The following is an 18,003-nucleotide window of genomic DNA, read 5'->3' on the forward strand; positions in this document are numbered from 1 at the left end:
TGTGGCCCAGGACTGGGCCACAGCAGTCCCTGATCCTTCCCTATTCCCTTTCCTCCTGTCAGGGCTGAGTTCAGGGCCGAGGTGCTGCAGAAGAAGCGCGAGGCAGTGCTGTCTGGAGAGGACTCCCTGAAGCTGGTGGAGGAGCATCGGCGCCTGATGGCCTGGAACGATGACGAGAACGCCCGGCAGCGAGCACGGAGGTCAGCCCAGCCCCTGCAGAGCTGAGGGAGCACTGCCCTGCGTGGCTTGGACTTGTGTTTGTGCAGGACTAACCCCAGTTAGAGACAGGCTTAATTTTTACAAAGACCCTTGACCTAAATTGTGACCTTTTTAAATAAATCTGCCAACGCAGTGGTCGTGGCTCACGTGCAGGTTCCTGGGCTCGGGACAGCCTGCAGACGTGGGTGTTGCCTCATCCTTCAGGGTTTGTTTTCCTTTCTGTGTGGCAGGGAAGAGAGAATCAGGAAAGAAGAGGAAGAAGAGAAGAAGAGGAAGTTAGAGGTTGCAGAGGAGCAGGCCAGGAAAATGGAGGCTTTCCTGAAGGAGAAGGAGAAGGAGATTCTCCAGCTGCAGGTAAGAGCAGCTGGTGCCTCCTGGGAAACAGGCTGCCAGCACTCCCTGCGAGGGGTTTGCTGGCAGCCCATGGGAGCCATGTGGAAGCTGTAGGCTTGTTTTCCAGCAGTGTTTCTGTTGGGAGCTGGGAACACTAGTGTTGGCACCTTCCAGGGGTGTTGACAGCGTGTGGGTGGGGGAGAGGTTGAGTGAGAGCTCTGAGAACAGGGTGGAATAATCCTGAGGGATGATCCTTGTCCTTGGTTCAGGAGGAAGCCAAGACCTTCATCACCCCGGAGAACCTGGACGCCCGGATCGAGGAGTGCCTGGACAACCCACGCAACTACAACTTCGCCATCGACAAGGATGGGCGGATCGTCAAGCAGACTGTGTTGTCGTAGCGGCCCCGGGATGGAGCTCCTGGCCTGGTTTGTGTCCAGAGCCTCCCCACCCAACCTGGATTCTTCTTTTTAATGTATAAATTGACCACAGAAGTGGTGGAGAAAGGCTGCAGGTCTGGCTGTGATGCTTCCGAAGGGTTAATGCCTGTGGGAATGGGATGAGGGGGAAACTTGGGCTTGTTGGAGGCTCCAGGAGCCTAGCTCAGCCCTGCTGGGCCTGTTGCTGTGCCTGTGATTCCACCTCCCACATGTTTGGATCCCTCCTGCTTTCACACCAAGCATGTGTAGGGGAAGGAGATGCAGTCCTGAGGCAGATCCTGGCTCTCAGCTCCTTGCTGTCAACCTCTCTGGATGCATCTGAAGGCAAAAGAGGGCTGAATGGATTTGTAGGAAACACTGACCCTCCTTTTTTGTTATGGCAGGAAGGAATAGGTTGTTCCTGCTCTTTCTGCTGTGCTGGAGAGGGATCTGTCATCCCTGGGCACACTTTCTGTCCTTTGCACATCCCTTGGTGTGGCTGAATGAGAAAATGTGGCTCAATGATCCAGGATTTTTGGTATCTGTTTTCCCCCCTTCAGTCTTATTTCACTTATCACCTGGGGCTGAAGGCACAGATAATACTATCAGGATTTTGGTCAGTTCTGGGTTACTGGAGTCTTGCAGTCTCAGATTTGCCCTCAAACCACTGGTTTTGGGCTGCCAAGCACCAACCTGGAGTTTTCTGTGGTTCACCCGGAGTCTACAGGTCCCTCTGCCTTCCCTCCCTCATGTAATTGACCTGAAATCCTCAGTGTTTACTTCCACTTTCCTAAAAATGGCTTTTTCTCCCGCCCTGAGCCTTCACCTAAACCAGGCAAGCACAGAAACCCCACAGACTTCTTTCTGCATTGTTTTTCTGTACAAGTTTTATTTCTAATTAAGCTCATCACTTCAGTCTGAGTCACAGCCCTCAGCTCGCCTGTTCCCAGCCTGGAGCGGGGCTGGGACAGTGTGATGGATTCGGGATCCTGCTGGTTCTCTCCCGGGTGGGCTACACAAGCAGCATTTCTTGGTTGCAGGATGAGTCGGCCCCACAGCCCTCTGTGCCAGGAGAGAGGGAGGGAGTGAAACCAGACAGCAGCAACCCAGAGGCCTCCTGAAATGGCCCCAAAAGATCTGACCCAGCCCCCAGAGACCCCTGAAACAGCCCCCAGAGATCCCCCCAAACCAGCCCCCAGAGATCCCTCAGTGCTGATGTTTAACGAGCTCATGCTCACGCCATGCCCTGATGTTCCCCATGGTTTATAGTGGGATCTGGTAGTTTAATTTAGGGAGGAGGGTGGGATTTTCGGAAAACTAATGAAAGCAGGAGGGGGTGTGGGTTGCTGTGCCACATGGGAGTCCTGTGCTTGCTCATCCCTCAAAATTTGGTTGCTGTCTGCTTCCCTCCTGTCCCAAAATCTCCCTTCCCTGGGGTCAGGATAGGTCTGCCTGGAGTGGAGTGGCCCTGGCTGTTGGGGCAATGGATAGACACATGGATGGGACAAAGATGATCTGTTGAGCATCATCTCCTCTCCCACTGTGCTGTATAGCCCCAAATTCCCTCCCATACATGCAAGGTCCTGTGATAGGGATCCCAGGACACTATGATGCGAATCCCAGGATCCCATGCCACCCTCACCACTGCTGCAGCAGATGCCAGGGGCGGCACAGCTCCCTCCGGTGCCGCAGGGTTTGTGTCCCGACTCGCAGGGGGTGGGCAGGAAGTTTTCCTCCTGGCACCGCAGGGTTTCCGAGGTGCCGATGTAGCAGCCCAGCTCTTCCCCACAGCAGATGTTGGGCCCGAAGCAGTGGCCCTTGTTCCGGGGGCCACAGGGCAGGCACTGCTCAGGGAGAGAGGGAAGAAAGTTGGGAGAAGGAAGGAATGGGGTCAGGAGTGCTCCCAGCCCGCCGGGACGTACCTTTCTGATGTCCATGTCCAGGACGGCACGTTTGCCCCCGATGGGGCAGTTCTGGATGTAGCAAGCAGAGGAGAGAGCCAGAAGCCCCAGGAGGCAGAGGGCCAGTGCCTTGCAGGGCATGGTGGTGGGCTAAGAAGATTTTTGGCTGCTCATCCCAACCGCTGTCCATGTATTTATAGTCCAGGCTCCTACTTAGAGATTCTGGCACCGGCGTCACCCGTGTTCCTTAAAAACCACAAGGCATTGCTTCCCACACCGGAGGGCTCAGCTAATAGCCGGAGGTCGAGGACGTGAGGTCAAGGCCAAGGTGTTGGTTTTCTCCTTGGTGATGACTCCAGCGGTGACGAGGGGAGACGTGTGGAGGCTGCGGATGGGGTTTGGGGCTTGGGGCCCTGCTCATCACCCTCTTTGGGTGCTGTGGCATGTGCCTCCGTGTCCTGTCGGGAGCCCCTCTGGCATGGAGAGAGTAGGGATGAAGGAACTCCTGGCAGGATGTGCCCACTCAGGAGTGGGTTCAGAGAGGCATGGGTTTCCCTTGGCTTCAAATCCCTTCTGGTGAGAAGAAGCAAACCTGTATCCTTCAGGATCATCCATGGGATCTGGGGTGGGGAATGCTGTGTTGTGCACCCACCTGTACCTGACCTTTGGAAGGTGCTCAGCATGGGACTCATCCTGCTCTGGGGCAATGGTGACACCCAGCCTGTCCCCATTGGTGTTCATGCAACAGCACCACAGCCTCCTGAAAACCCCACACCTCCTGGGCAAAGCCTTGAAGTCCCAAATTTCCCTGTTGCTTCTCCTTGGAGCTGCACATGGGTGTTGAATGTGGTGCCCTGGGCCACACTATCAGCAGACAAAGCTCCCCCCGAGGAGCAGCACTGAGGATGAGGCCGAAGGCTGATGCAATCGCCCAGGGTCCTGCTCACCTTGGCCCCTCGCCTTCATTATCCCAATTAGGAGCTTCCCAGCTTGAATACATTTCCCTGCCGCAGACAAAACTTAACGTCCATTGAAATCATTACCCTGCACTGGCTTAATTGGGAATTAGGCAGCCTGGAGCCTGCAAGCCCTGACCTCTCCTGGTCCCTATGGCTTGCTTTGAAATCTGCCACTTAGCGTGGCCAGCACCAGGGCAGTCGGGTCCCTGTCACCCACCCGGGTCAGAGCTGGCCCCTGGGGACAAGCCAGGCACTGGGATCCATGTTAGTGCTTGGAAAGGGGGCTCAGCACCTCTCACTGCTGTCCCAGTGGCTCAGCTCCAGCTGCAGCACAGGGTGGGGGTGGAGAAGCACCATCCCAGAACCCCAGTGACTGCTCTGGAGGTGTCCAGACCCCTATGGACAGGGTTGGGATGTGTCCTGGGGAGACAAGTAGGGAAAAAAACCACCTGATTATCAGCCCCTTGTGCTTCTGGGGGACTCAGCACCCTGATTTCAAGGCTTCCGTCAGCTGGAGTGTCATTCCAGCTCAGCCACATATCCCTGGTGCTGCAGGAATGTTGGGGTTCACATCTCAGAATAGGCTTAGTGCCAGGAGGGGACTGAACAGCCCAATTTCTTCATCCCAGCTTGGAGCCCTCCATCCATGCTGGTGTTGCCCCTTTCTCAATGGTCTTGGGGTTGCCCACCTCCCTGGGGCTGGGATAAGATGCTGGTTGCAGGGAGCAGGGATAATCCTGCACACCCTGTGTGGTGCGGGGAGCTGGGTGGGCAGGATGGATCCTGCTGGTGTGGGGGAGCTCCACCTCCCTGGAGGTGTCACCATCCTCAGGGACACTATAAAGGACTAGCTGTCCCCGGTGCTGTGGCCAGTCCCAGCACGGAGAGAGCTTGGAGCAGGGACTCTGCAGGGTAAGAGACCTGGGAGAGGGTGGGGAGAGGGCTGGGGTAATGGTACTCCAAACTGGGGGGGTGACAGTGGGATAACTGGGACTGATCCTGCCCATCGGGGACCTCTTTGGTGAGTGAGGGTGGGGAAAGACAAGACCAGCCCAAGGGGATGTATGGGACTCAGAGCCCAAACCTCTCTGCTCTTGGGGGGTTTTGGGTGCTTTTCCTTATTTTATCGTTTTTAGTAGGTGTCATGCTGGTTCCTGAAGGCAGCGAGGCCCCAGATCTGCCCCAAAAAGGGGCTTGGCCAAGAGGTAATGTGATGGTGGCACAGCCCAGTCCTCTGGGGCTGGGAGTGCTGGGAGGTTGTGCACCTGTGGGTGCTATTGGAGCTGCTGGGTGGGAATTGACAGCCGGATCCCAAAGACCAGCTCTGCTTGAGCTCCTTCTCCCGAGCACTGAATGGATGGGGCCAAATCCTGCACCCAGCCCAGTCAAACCACTGAGGATGGGAGCTGAACCACCCAGGCTGGAGGAGATTGGGAAAGGGGGGGATGAAGCCCCCTGACACCCCCATCCTGAGCCCCAGATGGGTCCCCTGGATCCCTTCATGACCCATTCCCAGCACCCAGGACAAAGCCACCACAGTGCACAAGGAGTTTTATTGGGTCTTGTATGTACAGTGCTGGGGCAGGGGGATTGGGGTGGGTGGGGAGGACACCCCATGCCCTGGCTCAGAGGAGGGGGTTCTTGCCCTGCTGCTGCTGCCGCCGGTTTGCCAAGTGCATGAGCTTGAGGAGCAGATCTCCAGCCGAGCCATCTAGCACTGTCAGATTCTTCTCTGCTGCCTCCTGGTCTCCATCGCTGCCCTCGTCCAGGCAGTCTGCGTCCATCGCACAGGTCTCTTCAACAGGAAGCAAAACATGGTGATGGAACAGGTTATTTAGGATCCCCAGTGGTTTATTTTCAGCTGGGGAAGGGGTTGGTGGCAGTCAGGGGTGCCCACATGGCTCGTGCTCCAGTTTTGTCCCTCCCATTAACCATGGGGTAGGGTTGGCCCAGATTTCCTGCACATTGGGAAGGCTGAGTGTGCCTGTCCAGGACAGAGCTCATGATGGTGGGTCAGGAAGGAGCTCTGAGCCAAATCCTTTAGAATCATAGAACGGTTTGGGTTGGAAGGGACCTTAAAGATTACCTATTTCCACCCCCACTGCCATGGGCAGGGACACTTTCCACTAGATCAGGTTGCTCCAAGCTCCATCCAACCTGACCTTGAACTTTCCAGGGATAGGGCAGCCACAGCTTCTCTGGTCAACCTGTACCAGCACTTCTCCACCCTCACAGGGAATTATTTCTTCCTTATATCTGCCCTGAATCCAACTATCCCAAAATTACCTCAAAATGGAGACACCACCACCACCACTCCATGCCTCAGTTTCCCCTTTGTAAGGTTAAACCCCGACAGATGGAGATGAACTGGAGGACTTCCCCACGCCCCACGATCCTCCATCACCCCAAACTCTCCATCCCCACCCCGCTGACCCTGCCCCCCATTACCAGCAGTGCAGCAGATTCCGGGCGCGGCACAGCGGCCCCCGGAGCCACAGGGCTGCCCTCCAGCCTGGCAGGGTGAGGGCAGATAGTCCTCCTCGGCGCAGCGCCGCGTCTCCGCCGTGCCCAGGTAACAGCCAAGCTCTGTGCCACAGCAGATCCCAGGGCCGAAGCAGTTCCCTCTGTTCCCAGGGCCGCAGGGCATGCACTGGGGGAAGGAGGTGCTTCAGTCTCCTGTACCCCCAAAAAGGGGTTGCGCCCTTCTTGCAGCCTCTTGCATTAGAAGGCAGCGCCCCACCGTCCCTTTCTCCAGCCCTTAGAGGTGCCATGTGGGCACAGAGTGACCTGTCTTGTCCCTGCCACCCGCAGCACAGCCTTGTGCTGTAGCACTGGCCCCACTTTGGGGGTATCCCTGCTGCCCCTCATCATAGAATCATAGAATGCTAAGGGGTTGGAATGGACCTTAAAGCTCATCCAGTCCCATCCATGTCCTCCCTGTCTCCACTCCATGAGGGTGTTCTGTCTCCTCTCCCCCCACCCAAGCAGGATGCTCTGCTGTGGCCAAGCTCGATCCCCAACAACAGCATTTCGGAGTGCTCATTCCTCCACCACTGCCCCATCATGTGCCCTTGGGCATGCCCCCCAACTGTCCCAAAAAGCGGGGTCACCAAGTTGCTCCAGGGAGCATGGCACAGCCAGTGGTGCCTACAGGTGACAGGAAGCCTCTGTCGCCCAAAAAACCCATCCCGTACCTGTCGGAGGGCTGTGTCGGCCAGCGCACGCTTCCCGCCCCGGGGGCAGTTCTGGATGTAGCAGGCAGAGGACAAGGCGAGGAGGCAGAGGAAGGAGAGGGGCAGCGAAGGCTCTGCCATGGTGGAGGTGCCCACAGCTGTGCCACGCGTGCCAGGGGAAGCTGCTCGCGCTGCGTCTGGCCCCGTGCTGAGCCAGCTGCTATTTATGCTGCCATTGCCCCTTCCCAGGGGAGGAGAAGGAGGAGGAGGAAGAAGAGGGATGGGTTGTATTTTTGTTGTTTTTTTTCCCTTTTTTTTGCCTCTCTTTTTTTTTTTTTTATTTTCCCAAATCGCATCCAAGCAAATGTGTAATTGAGATGATTCAGTGCAGGAGTGTGAGCGGCAGTGCTTGGTGCTGGTGAATCCCACCCGTGGCTGCTCCGAGGGGCACGGGACAGCCCAGGGATGGCCAGTGCTTGGGAAGGGGTGCTCCTTCAGAAGGTGCTGGTTTGGGGAAGATGTGGGTTTGGGGACAGATGTTCCTTCAGAAGGTGCTGGTTTGGGAGGGATGTGAGTTTGGAAGGTGCTGCTGGAGAGGGAAGTGGGATTTGGGAGCACACACTCATTCAGAAGGTGCTGGTTTGGGTAGGAATGCAGATTTGGGATGGATTTTGGAAGGGCTGCTGGTTTCAGAGTGAGGCTGGCCTGGGAATGATGTTGATTTGGAGGGATGCAGGTTTTGGGAGGGGTTCTGGTTTGGGGAGGGTTGTTGGTTTGGAGGATGCTGGTCTGGCAGGGATGCTGTTTTGGATTATGCTGGTTTGGGGAGAGATACTGCTTTGGAGGATGCTGGTCCAGGAGGGATGCTGCTTTGAAGGATGCTGCTTTGGAGGACGCTGGTTTGGGAGTGGTGGTGGTGGGGTGGTGGTGGTTGTGAGGTGTTGGTTTGGGGAGATGCTGGTTTGGGGAGAATTGTTGGTTTGGAGGATGCTGTTTCAGGAGGGATGCTGGTTTGGAGGATGCAGGGCTTCAGGGCAGGACCCTACCACAGCCCAGGCCAAAGGGACCCATCACTGCCACCCGTGTCCTGCCCACCTCTTCCTCCTCATTTCCAAGAATCAAGAAGTCAGGGAAACCAGCAGGAAAGGGGGAGATGAAAAGAAGGCACTTTTGAGGCTGGGGCCCACCATCCTGTTGGCAACTAGCAGGTCCCACAGGTGCTGAGATCCAGCATACTTGTGTTACCCATGGGCTGTGGGAAACATCTGTACAGGGCAACAACAGCAACAACCCCCAACCCAGCACCATCCAGCCCCAAATATTCCTTCTGGTCACAGATCCCTTTTCCAGCAACACTGAGGGCAACCTCAGCAATGTGAAATTAATATGCAAAGGGGAATTGGGCACCTACAAACATCTATCTCCTCCTCCTCCCCCAGAACTCTGGGGCTGGCTCATAGTGATCAGGAGCAGCTTGTCTGGAGGTGGTGGGGGGGGGTTGGGCAGTGGGGGCTTGCTGCCAGTCATGGTCCAACCTCTGGGAATGGTTTTCTACCCCAGAGTCATCTTCATCAAAGGTGGGGAATTGAGGCACAGAACCATAAAAATCAGCCTGGGCATCACTTGGAATGGCTGAATGTGGCTTCCCCTCTGCTCATTAGTGTTCCTCATTTTCTCCCCCTCATTAACATCCCTTTTCTGCTAGATCAGCACCCTGGACTGGCTCAGTCCCAGCTGGAGTGAGTGGGGTGGTGGTATCCTGGGTGGGGAAGGGGCCGCTCTACTCAAGCATCCCAAAAGAAACTGTCATCCCACTGCAACCCACCCCAGAAAATTTAGACACTTTGTAAAGCTCCCGAGGTGCCAGGGTGAGGTGCTGAAGGGGCTGAACTTCAGAGCATTGCTTTGCCCCTCCAAGGGAAACTGAGGCACACAGGAAGGAGCATTTTATTTAGCAGTGCTGAGTGTCCCAGCCTGCTCCCAGCTCCTGCCTCATGCTTTCAGAGCATGGATCAGCCTGGGGGGTGACAGTCCTGGATTTGGAGGCTTTTGGATGGGTAAAATGAGGGTGATTTCTGCCCCTCAAGAAGGGTGAAAGTGACTACAGCCCCTGAGTCAGTTCTGCCTGGGACCAAGGGAGCGGTGAGATCCCAGATCTGCCCCGTGATGCTGAATCACCCACGTGGGGCAGCTGTGGGTGAGTTAATGACTAATATTATTAGCACCAGCCATGTTTCCCCATCCAAATCCATCCCTTCACAGCAGGAGACAAGACCCACTTACGTTGCAGGGCCAAGGAGGATGCAAAAGCCCTCGGCTCGGAAAACTTTTCTTTAAAAGAACCCCAAATGTCAGCTCTAAATTGGGTGTTACACACTCCTGCTCCATCTCTTCATTACTGTATCGTAAAATTACATTAGCTGGGAACGATCTGCATTCAAATGACTCTGTGTCTGGAATGATAACGCGGGAATATGAGATTAAAATGTAATTATGCTCTTTAAAGTCAAGGAAGGTTAATAAAATGTTTTTCCAAGTTGCAGAGTCTCTGCAGCCACAACACAGAATCACTTATGGGAATCAAGGAGAGGATGAGTTGGGAATGGGGAGGAAAGAATGGGTAGCAAGCATAAAAAGAGGATTTGGGAGGGGCAAATATTGGGGTCACTTGGGGAGAGTCATGGGACAAGTGATCTCAGGGTGATGGGTTTCACAGGCAGAGCCAGCTGGGAGCATCCTTGCTGTGATGCTCACTGGTACCCAGGGTGATGCTGGGCCCCCAGTCCACATCCTGCTCCCGACAGATGCTTTGAGGCTACTCAAAGTTCTGTCCCAAGTCCCCCAACATCAGTCCCAGGGTCCCTTCTCTGTGTCTCCGGCACCAGATTTGCTCTGCCATGTCCCTGCTCTTCCCCAGGCTCTTCCCAAGGCCCCAGAGGATCCCCTTCATTAGCGCTGATCTCCTAATGACATGCACAGTGGCATTCATTGGTGGCATTAGCCGCTGCCATCCACATCCCTTCTCTGGCTCCCCTCGGGGGTGAGGGAAGCCCCAAAGGTCTGACACAGGCTGGGGAGGGTGCAGCACCCCCAAACACACCTCCTTAGCCCCTGTGCTCAGCTGAAATATGGCCCCAGCTCTTGTAGGCATCAGCGAAGGGCTGAGGGCTGCTGGAGTGGCTCAGCCACAGAGCTTATGGAATCATTAAGGCTGGAAAAGCCTCCAAGATCATCGACTCCAACTGTTCCCCCAGCACTGCAAGGGCCACGACTAAACCATGTCCCCAAGCGCCACATCCACATGGGTTTTAAATCCCTTCAGGGATAGTGACTCCACTGCTGCCCTGGGCAGCCTGTGCCAGGGCTGGACAGCCTTTTTCATGGAGAAATTTTTCCTTATATCCAACCTAACCTCCCACATCCTTCATTAACAGTGGGAGTTCATTAGCTTTGAAGCCTCCAACAAGGTTTGTGAGAGCCCCTTTGGAGGCAGAAGGGGTGGAGGACACAGTGCACAGCTGCAGCACACAAAGCTCCAAGTGACCAACTTCAAACAGGGTAAATTAGAGTGACAGCATTACATCAGAATAGAGGATGGACAACAGGATGAATTTCACCAATCTGTGTGTTTTCCTGCCTTTGCCATGGCTGGAGGGGATGCAGCAGGGAAGGAGAAGCTTCTTGAACGTGTCACTGATGCCAGGGGGATACAGAGCAGGTCAGGCTGGCAAGGGAGTGCTCCCTGCTCCTGCCTGGGAGGACTAATGCTCCTCAAATAAGTCTGTCACAAGCAGGTCATTGTCACCATGACCCTGTGGCTGACAGAGCGTTGATGGCTGGAGGATGATGGGGGAGGGAGATCCTGCACCTCCTGCCTGAGCACAGCACCTCCTCCTTTCATGTCACAGATAAAGATGCTCCTCTGCTTCCATGACAGCTGGAAAACAGCTCTGATGCTTTTTTAAAGGAAGCACAGCCAATTTCAAGATTGGCTGAGGCGCTGCCTTGATCACTTCTCTGTCCAAATCCATCCTGCTGGGATGTGGGTGTCGTGCCAGGAGGCCACTGACCAATAAGGGTTAGATTTGTCCGATAAATGCTCGGAGAGCATTAGAGGAAATTGCTCAGGCCTCAATCAAAGGCCATTCCCAACCTCCTGGGGAGAAGATGAGCTCAGTTCTGGGAATAAATTTGCTGGTGGCATCTTCACTGGAGCTTAAAGGGAATTGCTGTGGGTCCTGGCAGAGAAACCCACAGGAATTCCTGGCTCTGTCACCCACCACCCAGCCTAGGGTGCAGAGAGGGTCCCTGCAGCCCACAGGGGTTTCAGTGCCCCCAGATCAGGGGGACTCACAGCCTTTCCCTAAGCTCTGAGGTGAGGGAAACTCATCCCTGGATCATCAAGAGGGGGCACAGTGGGAGAAATGTGCTGCCAAAAGGTCCTACAGGGTTAAGGAGGAGAAATTGGGGGATGAAGGCTCTGAGAAACTTGATAAAAGGTGGAGATGAGCCTTCCTCCGAGCAGGGGAGGATCTGATGTCCCAACACCACCTTGTCACTTCCAGCCTCTGCTCCATGTCCCTCCCTGTGGAATGAAGGGAATCTGGAGATAACTTGGGAGATGGTTCTTGCCCACCACCAGGATATCACAAGGAACCTTTGGGCAGTGGAGATGCTTGTCTGAGCTGATAGCTTTGGGTTTTGCTGGAAGCATCCAGGCTTCGTGAGCACTGGTGAAGGCATCGGCTGTGTGGATCAGGAGCTCCTGCACAGCCATCCATCCTCCTGCCTTCCCTGGAGATCCAGGGTGGAGGAGGTGTGAGTGCTGAATGAATCACCCTGGGATGTCTCACTGCAAACATGACACCACCACTGCATTAAGGAGATTTTTTTGCTGCCTTTGAAACGTGGGATTTTGAGGAAATTTTTGCTATTTTCTGAGCATTTATTTTCTATTTTTGCTCCAAATGGACATGGGCTATAAACTCCCACTGATGCAGCCAGGGAGTAGGATCAGTGTGGTGCCAGGACAAAGCTGTGTTTCCATAGATGAGCAGCTCCTTCCTGTGCCAGGAAACAAGTTGCTCAGCCAGCAGGTGCTTTTTAGGAGCGAATAAAGGTGTGACTGGCAAAGGTGAGCTGAGTCAGCTGGAGGCTCATTATGGCACAGAACATCAGGCAAGAGGAACGTCTGCTCTGCACACAGAGCTCACCAATTAAGTGGCAACAGCAGGGGGTTATGGAGGTGACAAACCCTCTGCTGTCACCTCACCCTTAGCATATCCAGGAGGAACATATCCAAGTCGTTTCCCTTCTGGCTTTGTTCTGATCAGCTCTTTGAAACCCAGACCCCCACAGGTGCAGGTATCCGAGTCTCAACCCTGTGATGGTCCATGCAGCCACAACCCCTCTCAAACCCCTCTCTGCAGCTCCTCTGTGTTGATTCAGCTTTTCCCAGTCCATTTATTCCTCCTCTGCAAGAGATTCACTCCACGACATCATTAAGCCACACAGTGAGACCAATTATGAGGCAGAAAGAGAACCTGACTTTAAACATTTTATTAAGGCTTAAATGTCTATCAGCCAGCCAGGAGCTGGGCTGGTCACACGACACAAACCGAGAGGGACGTCTGGTGGGATGGGATGGCTTTTCTACAAGAGTTGATATGAGCAGGATGAGACCACTGCCAGCTCCTCACACCTTAACCACGGCCTCTCACTGGATTCCAGGATGAAGGATGTGCTCCCACAGCACGGCAGGGAGGGGGTGAGGTGGGGAAGGAGAGAAGTCAGAGAGCTCGTGTGTTGTCATCCATGAGGACTTTGCCTGCTCCACAGCCAGATGTGGTGTGAACTCCCAGGGAAGCTGAACTCGCAGTCTGAAAGGCACCTATGCTAAACCACTGAGCATGGGGAGGTGGTGGGAGGGCGGTGGAGATCAGTCCTGGATAAATACATATTCCTGGATAAAGAAGCTATGGCTTTTGTTATCCTCAGCTCACCCGGCTCCGGCGCGGTGCTCTAACCCCCCACCCCCCACTACTCTGTAAGCACAGGACCGAGTCCTCTCCAGCTCTCCAAAGGCCTTCTGACAGATTGCTGATCCTCCTACAGCTCCACATGGACATGGGGGAACAGCAGCAGCTCCTTGTCTCGTCCTCCCAGCAGCAAAGGGGTCAGAAGTGAACCCTCCTGACGTCGTGCGTGGCTGCTGACCTCTTACAGCTCCCACACTGGATGGAGGATGGAGCCTTTTGCCTCTCAGCCAGGCACGGCCTGCACACCAGGTGCCCACAGGGGAGCTGGTAAATGGGCTCTGGTTTGAAGTAAGAGGAGAAGGTTTTGCCACAGAAAGCACATCCTTGGGTCTGGCTGCTCCTGCCGTGCTCTGCAAAGGGGACAGGAGAAGTGGATTGGTCAGGGAGGGTGACAAGTCCATGCTGGGCCACCCCTTGAGTGCCCAATCCTGCCCATGAGTCAAGGGCCTCACTCCCTGTGGACTTAGGCACTTACGGCTCAGGATTGTGCCTGTTTCCTCTGTCACTACCATAAGGGAAGGGAACGTCCAGGTTCCAGGGCAGGCAGTGCTCAGAAAGGGCTGGATCACATCAGCACTTGCACCATTACACTTTTAATGGAGGACAGATGACTGTAAAAAAGGGCTTTTCACTTCTCCTGAGGCAAATCTCCCTCCCTTACGCTTTTCCAACGGTAGATTAAAAGCAGCAATTCTCGACTCCCAAGTGAGTCGCTTTAGGTATCACTCTGCATTCCTGTCACACACAACCCATCAAGGGCTACTCAGTCAGCTCTTAAATGGCAGAGATTTTAAAGGGGACAGGAAAAAGCTTAATAGCTTAATGTCACGGCGGAACAGCAAATGCTGCTCAGGGACGAGAGAGAGAGAGAGAGAGAGAGAGAGAGAGAGAGAGAGAGAGAGAGAGAGAGAGAGTGAGACAGCACCAGCCCTTCCTCGGGGTCACCTGGGCCCTCTGAACCCTCTTCTTGGCCAGGAACAGGCAGAGCCTCTCTCAGGGGAAGACTAGGAGCAAGCCAGCACTGGACATTAGCCTGTGGAAGGACATCTGAAGGCTCAATGCTTCCTTGCACCCCAAAAAATAATTTGGAGATGCAAACACATCTGGATGAGTGTGCCTAGGCAGCAGGTGGGATGAAACTGCCAGGACGCAGCAGCCTGGCTTACACACACTCAGACTTGATGGGACACTGGGCACACACATGGCTGGTTGGCATGTGATGTTGCTGCTGTGAGCTGTTCCTGTTAAGGGTCAGGATGCCATGTGGTATTTCACAGAATCATGGAATGGTTTGGACAGGACCTTAAAGACCATTTATTCCACCCGCTGCCATGGGCAGGGACACCTTCCACTAGCCCAGGTTGCTCCAAGCCCCATCCAACCTGGCCTGGAACACTTCCAGGGATGGAGCAGCCACAGCTTCTCTGGGCAACCTGTGCCAGTGCCTCACCACCCTCACAGCCAAAAATTTCTTCCTAATATCCAATCTAAACCTCCTCTTTTAGTTTTAAAACATTCCCCCTTGTCCTCCCATTATCTGCCTGTGTAAAAAGTGGCTCTCCCTCTTTTCTACAGGCCCTCTTTAAGCACTGAAAGGCCACAGTATTTGCTGCATTTACACCTCTCCAGCTGCATCTCCACACCAGACTCATTCCCCACCCACGTGGCAGCTTCCCACCTTGTTCCCTGCAGCACACAGGCAACATTTAAGCCACTTGGCCCAAAGTGCAGAGCTCTGGGAGCAGCCCAAGGCCTCAGTCTGAACTAACCTGCAGCAGGCTGGGCTGAGCACCATGTCCCAGCACAACACATCCTGGATTGTCCTTGGCCAGCACAGACAACCAACAGCCAACAACATGGGAAAATCATAGACTCATACCACAGTCTGCTCTTATCATGGACATGGACATCCCTCACTTTCTGGGTGTCACCAAGGTCTAATTGGGAGAATGAATCACTAAAACTGCAGAGATGTAGTTAAGGATTGTGAAGTAAAACTTGCTGAGAGACAATAAAATATTTTTATATTGAATATGTAATGTTTAGGGGTTTGAAGGGGCACAGACAGATGCTGGGCAGCAGCACAACCCTCCCTGTTAACCCAGCCCCAGTTCTCCTCATCTCTCCTGCTCCCAAAGCAGATGCAGAGGCACTTTTTGCTTACCAAGGACTGTGCCCACACCCCAGGAACTGCTGCAGCCTCCCTCGCCCGGAGCCTGCTGCTGGCTCTTCATCAGCTTGGCCGTGAAGGAGGGCATGGAGCTGAGTGCTGAGGTCAAGGCAGAGTCCAAACTCTCCGACAGCTTCTGTTCATGAGACACCAGATCTGCAAAGGGAAAACAAAGACCAGGTGTGCAAGAGAAGCACAAGATCAAGAAGTGGATGTCAGGCAAAAAGTGCCTCAGAAATGCTGTTTGGCTCTGAACCTTTGGGACAATATTTGGGATTTTAATCTGCACTAGTTTTCTTGAGTGGTGTCTCTGAGATGAGGGTGAAATGCCTCATCTCCTTTGGGTCTTAAGGGGGAAAAGCCCTATGGATTACCATCACATCTGTGTGGTGGCCCAGTGCCAGCTTATACAGAATCAGGGAATCATTAAGGTTGGAAAAGCCCTTTAAGATCATCGAGTCCAACCCCTAATGCAGCACTGCCAAGGCCACCACCAAACCATGTCCCCAAGTGCCAAATCCTCATGGGTTTTAAACCCCTCCAGGGATGGTGTCTCCACCACTGCCCTGGGCAGACTGTGCCAGGGTTGGATAGTCCTTTCCATGAAGAAATTTACTCTAATATCCAACCTAAACCTCCTGTGGTACAACTTGAGGCTGTTTCCTCTCGTCCTGTCCCTTGTAACCTTGGAGCAGAGACCAACCCCCACCTGGCTCCAACCTCCAGTCAGGGAGATGTAGATACCTGCAGGTGTGAAAAAGGGCAAAATGCCAAATAACCCAGAAACTTGTTTTTCCCTGAAGCCCCAGGCAGTCCCTCAGCCAGCTCCCAAGGGTCCCAGCCCTGAACTCCCAGCCTTGCTTCCTGCAGCTAACAGGAACATTAAACCACTAATAAAATCTGTGGGACTTGTTTGTTTCCCTCTGTCCCAGTTCTGAGTCAAAGGCCCAGGGCTGGACCCTCCCTGCAGTGTGTTGTCCTGTGCAACACTGACGGCGTTAATTAACACTGAGAATTAAGAGAATGTTGTCTGCATCACTAATTCCGTTAAATTCATCTCCCAAAGGAAGACCTTGGAATTAGTGCTGCACATTTGCTCCAGCAATCAAGGCTGATGACATACTGAGGCACAGCTCTCTGGGCTGAGTACTGTGCTTTTATTTATGTACAGGCACAGCTCCTCTGGGAGCTCCAGGACCCTCAGGGCAGCCCCTGCTCTGGTGGGGCTGGGGCACATCCCAGCAGGAGCTGTTAGACACCTCTGCAACCAAAGTAACTAATGATTCCTCCTAAAACAGGGAATGAGCTCGACTGAGGGATCAGAGCAGAAATGTGCAGTCTGACTCATTCTGGTACCACCAGAGAACAAGTATTTGCAACCAAAGAACTTATTCAAAATCAAGCCACCACTTAAGCTTTTTCCTCAAAACATTTTTGGGCAGTTTGTGAGAAAGGTGAAGGGAGTGACAGATTCCAGCAGGCATTAAGAGCAGTCAGAAGCTCTGGGTAACATTTTGACATGTTGTAGAACACTAGGTGAAAGAAGACAAGAAAACTGGACTGACCTGCCTAGGGAATCAGCCCTTCCATGACCAGGAGATACCCTCACACCTCCATTTACACTTTGCTGCTCAGCCCAGAGCCTCACAAGCATGGCTGCTCCCTTCACACTCATCTAAAGATGAGATTCCTAAAGCCATCTCTTCCCACTTCCCAGCTGGTTCCCCTTCCTCCTCCAATGGGATCATCACCTCAAGCAATAACTCAGTTCACTGATACCAGAGAAGATAAAAGTATTTCTGTGTGTAGTGGTTAGAGCCATATAACAGTTGCACAGCAACTCCAATACATTTCAGGAATTCCTGTGCCAAGACAAAATAGATCTTAGAATCGCAGAATTGTTAAGGTTGGAAAAGGCCTCTAAGAGCACTGAGTCCAACCATTTCCCAGCACTGCCAAGGCCACCACTAACCACGTCCCCAAGTGCCACATCCACAGGGCCATTAAATCCCTTCAGGGATGGTGACTCCACCACTGCCCTGGGCAGCCTGTGCCAGTGCTGGACAACCCTTTCCATGAAGAAATTTTCCTTGAATATCCAACCAAAACCTCCCCCGGTACAACTTTAGGCCATTTCCTCTTGTCCTGTCACTTGTTCCCTGGGAGAAGAGTCACCGGCACAGGTTGCTCAGAACCCCCACCTGGCTCCAACCTCCTGTCAGAGAGATACAGAGATGTGGATCTGGGTCTAGTGTGGAGTCAAAAGGAACAATTCCTTCAGAGCCACACTCTTCACCACAGACTGGAGGCTGAAGGTTCTATTCATTAGAAAATAAACCACAGTGAATGAACAGATACTGGAGACAGAGATGTGAATTTCCTTGGTATTTACACCACAGATCCCCTCTGCTTCCTAAGACTGTCACCTCCTCACCATTCTGCCTGCCCCAGCACCTGAACGTGGCAGGAGGTACAATGATTATCCTACAAAGAGTATCCTGTACTTGCAGGTTGCAGGTCTGGACTGTTTTCTGCCTCCTGGAGCTTATGCCCAGCAGTGCTGCTACCAGACCACTGAGAAAAACATGGATAAAAGGAAAACAGTGCCTATTTCCTCCCCCTGTAGCCACAAGTCACACCTCTTGCCTAATTTAGTCTCACCTGGTTTTCTGCTTTAACTACCAGCAAACCCTGTGCAAGTCTCTCCCAGCCTGTGCTGTCCCTCCTCCCTGCTCTGGAGGCAGCACTTGCCTGCAATTCCCATGCTGTGGTTTGTTCCAAGCATGCCCCA

The 18,003-nt window shown here is 53.7% G+C and overlaps 4 protein-coding genes across 6 annotated transcripts in view; 1 reads left to right on the top strand and 3 right to left on the bottom strand.

Annotated features, from left to right (window-relative positions):
- Positions 1-62: 62 nt before the first annotated feature.
- MRPS26 (mitochondrial ribosomal protein S26) lies at positions 63-953 on the top strand (the record flags this gene model as incomplete). Its single annotated transcript, XM_009074068.1, has 3 exons — positions 63-200; positions 450-573; positions 822-953. Coding segments are annotated over 3 exons (394 nt in total), but the record flags the coding sequence as incomplete, so codon positions are not given.
- Positions 954-1,983: 1,030 nt separating this feature from the next.
- LOC103801653 (neurophysin 1-like) lies at positions 1,984-3,013 on the bottom strand. Its single transcript, XM_009074079.1, has 3 exons — positions 2,894-3,013; positions 2,614-2,815; positions 1,984-2,033 (listed from the first exon to the last, which is right to left on the bottom strand). The coding sequence occupies exons 1-3, from the start codon at positions 3,011-3,013 to the stop codon at positions 1,984-1,986; spliced, it is 372 nt and encodes a 123-aa protein (XP_009072327.1).
- A 2,443-nt stretch (positions 3,014-5,456) lies between these two features.
- On the bottom strand, positions 5,457-7,145 carry LOC103801608 (vasotocin-neurophysin VT). The gene is made up of 3 exons (XM_009074029.1): positions 7,026-7,145; positions 6,280-6,481; positions 5,457-5,626 (listed from the first exon to the last, which is right to left on the bottom strand). The coding sequence occupies exons 1-3, from the start codon at positions 7,143-7,145 to the stop codon at positions 5,457-5,459; spliced, it is 492 nt and encodes a 163-aa protein (XP_009072277.1).
- Positions 7,146-13,180: 6,035 nt separating this feature from the next.
- Positions 13,181-18,003, bottom strand: part of UBOX5 (U-box domain containing 5) — an 8,749-nt gene continuing 3,926 nt past the window's right edge. Inside the window, exons 3-5 of one of the 3 annotated variants that reach the window (XM_009074040.1) lie at positions 15,223-15,368; positions 14,386-14,424; positions 13,181-13,372 (exon numbers count right to left, since the gene is read on the bottom strand). In XM_009074040.1, coding sequence (XP_009072288.1) covers positions 13,181-13,372; positions 14,386-14,424; positions 15,223-15,368 — 377 coding nt within the window. Of the gene's footprint in view, positions 13,393-13,987; positions 13,995-14,385; positions 14,425-15,206; positions 15,369-17,315; positions 17,336-18,003 lie in introns of all 3 variants that reach the window. The other 2 variants (XM_009074057.1, XM_009074048.1) reach the window with 2 other exon arrangements.

The sequence above is a fragment of the Acanthisitta chloris genome, unplaced genomic scaffold (genome assembly GCF_000695815.1).
Source record: "Acanthisitta chloris isolate BGI_N310 unplaced genomic scaffold, ASM69581v1 scaffold30820, whole genome shotgun sequence".
NCBI lineage: Eukaryota > Metazoa > Chordata > Aves > Passeriformes > Acanthisittidae > Acanthisitta > Acanthisitta chloris.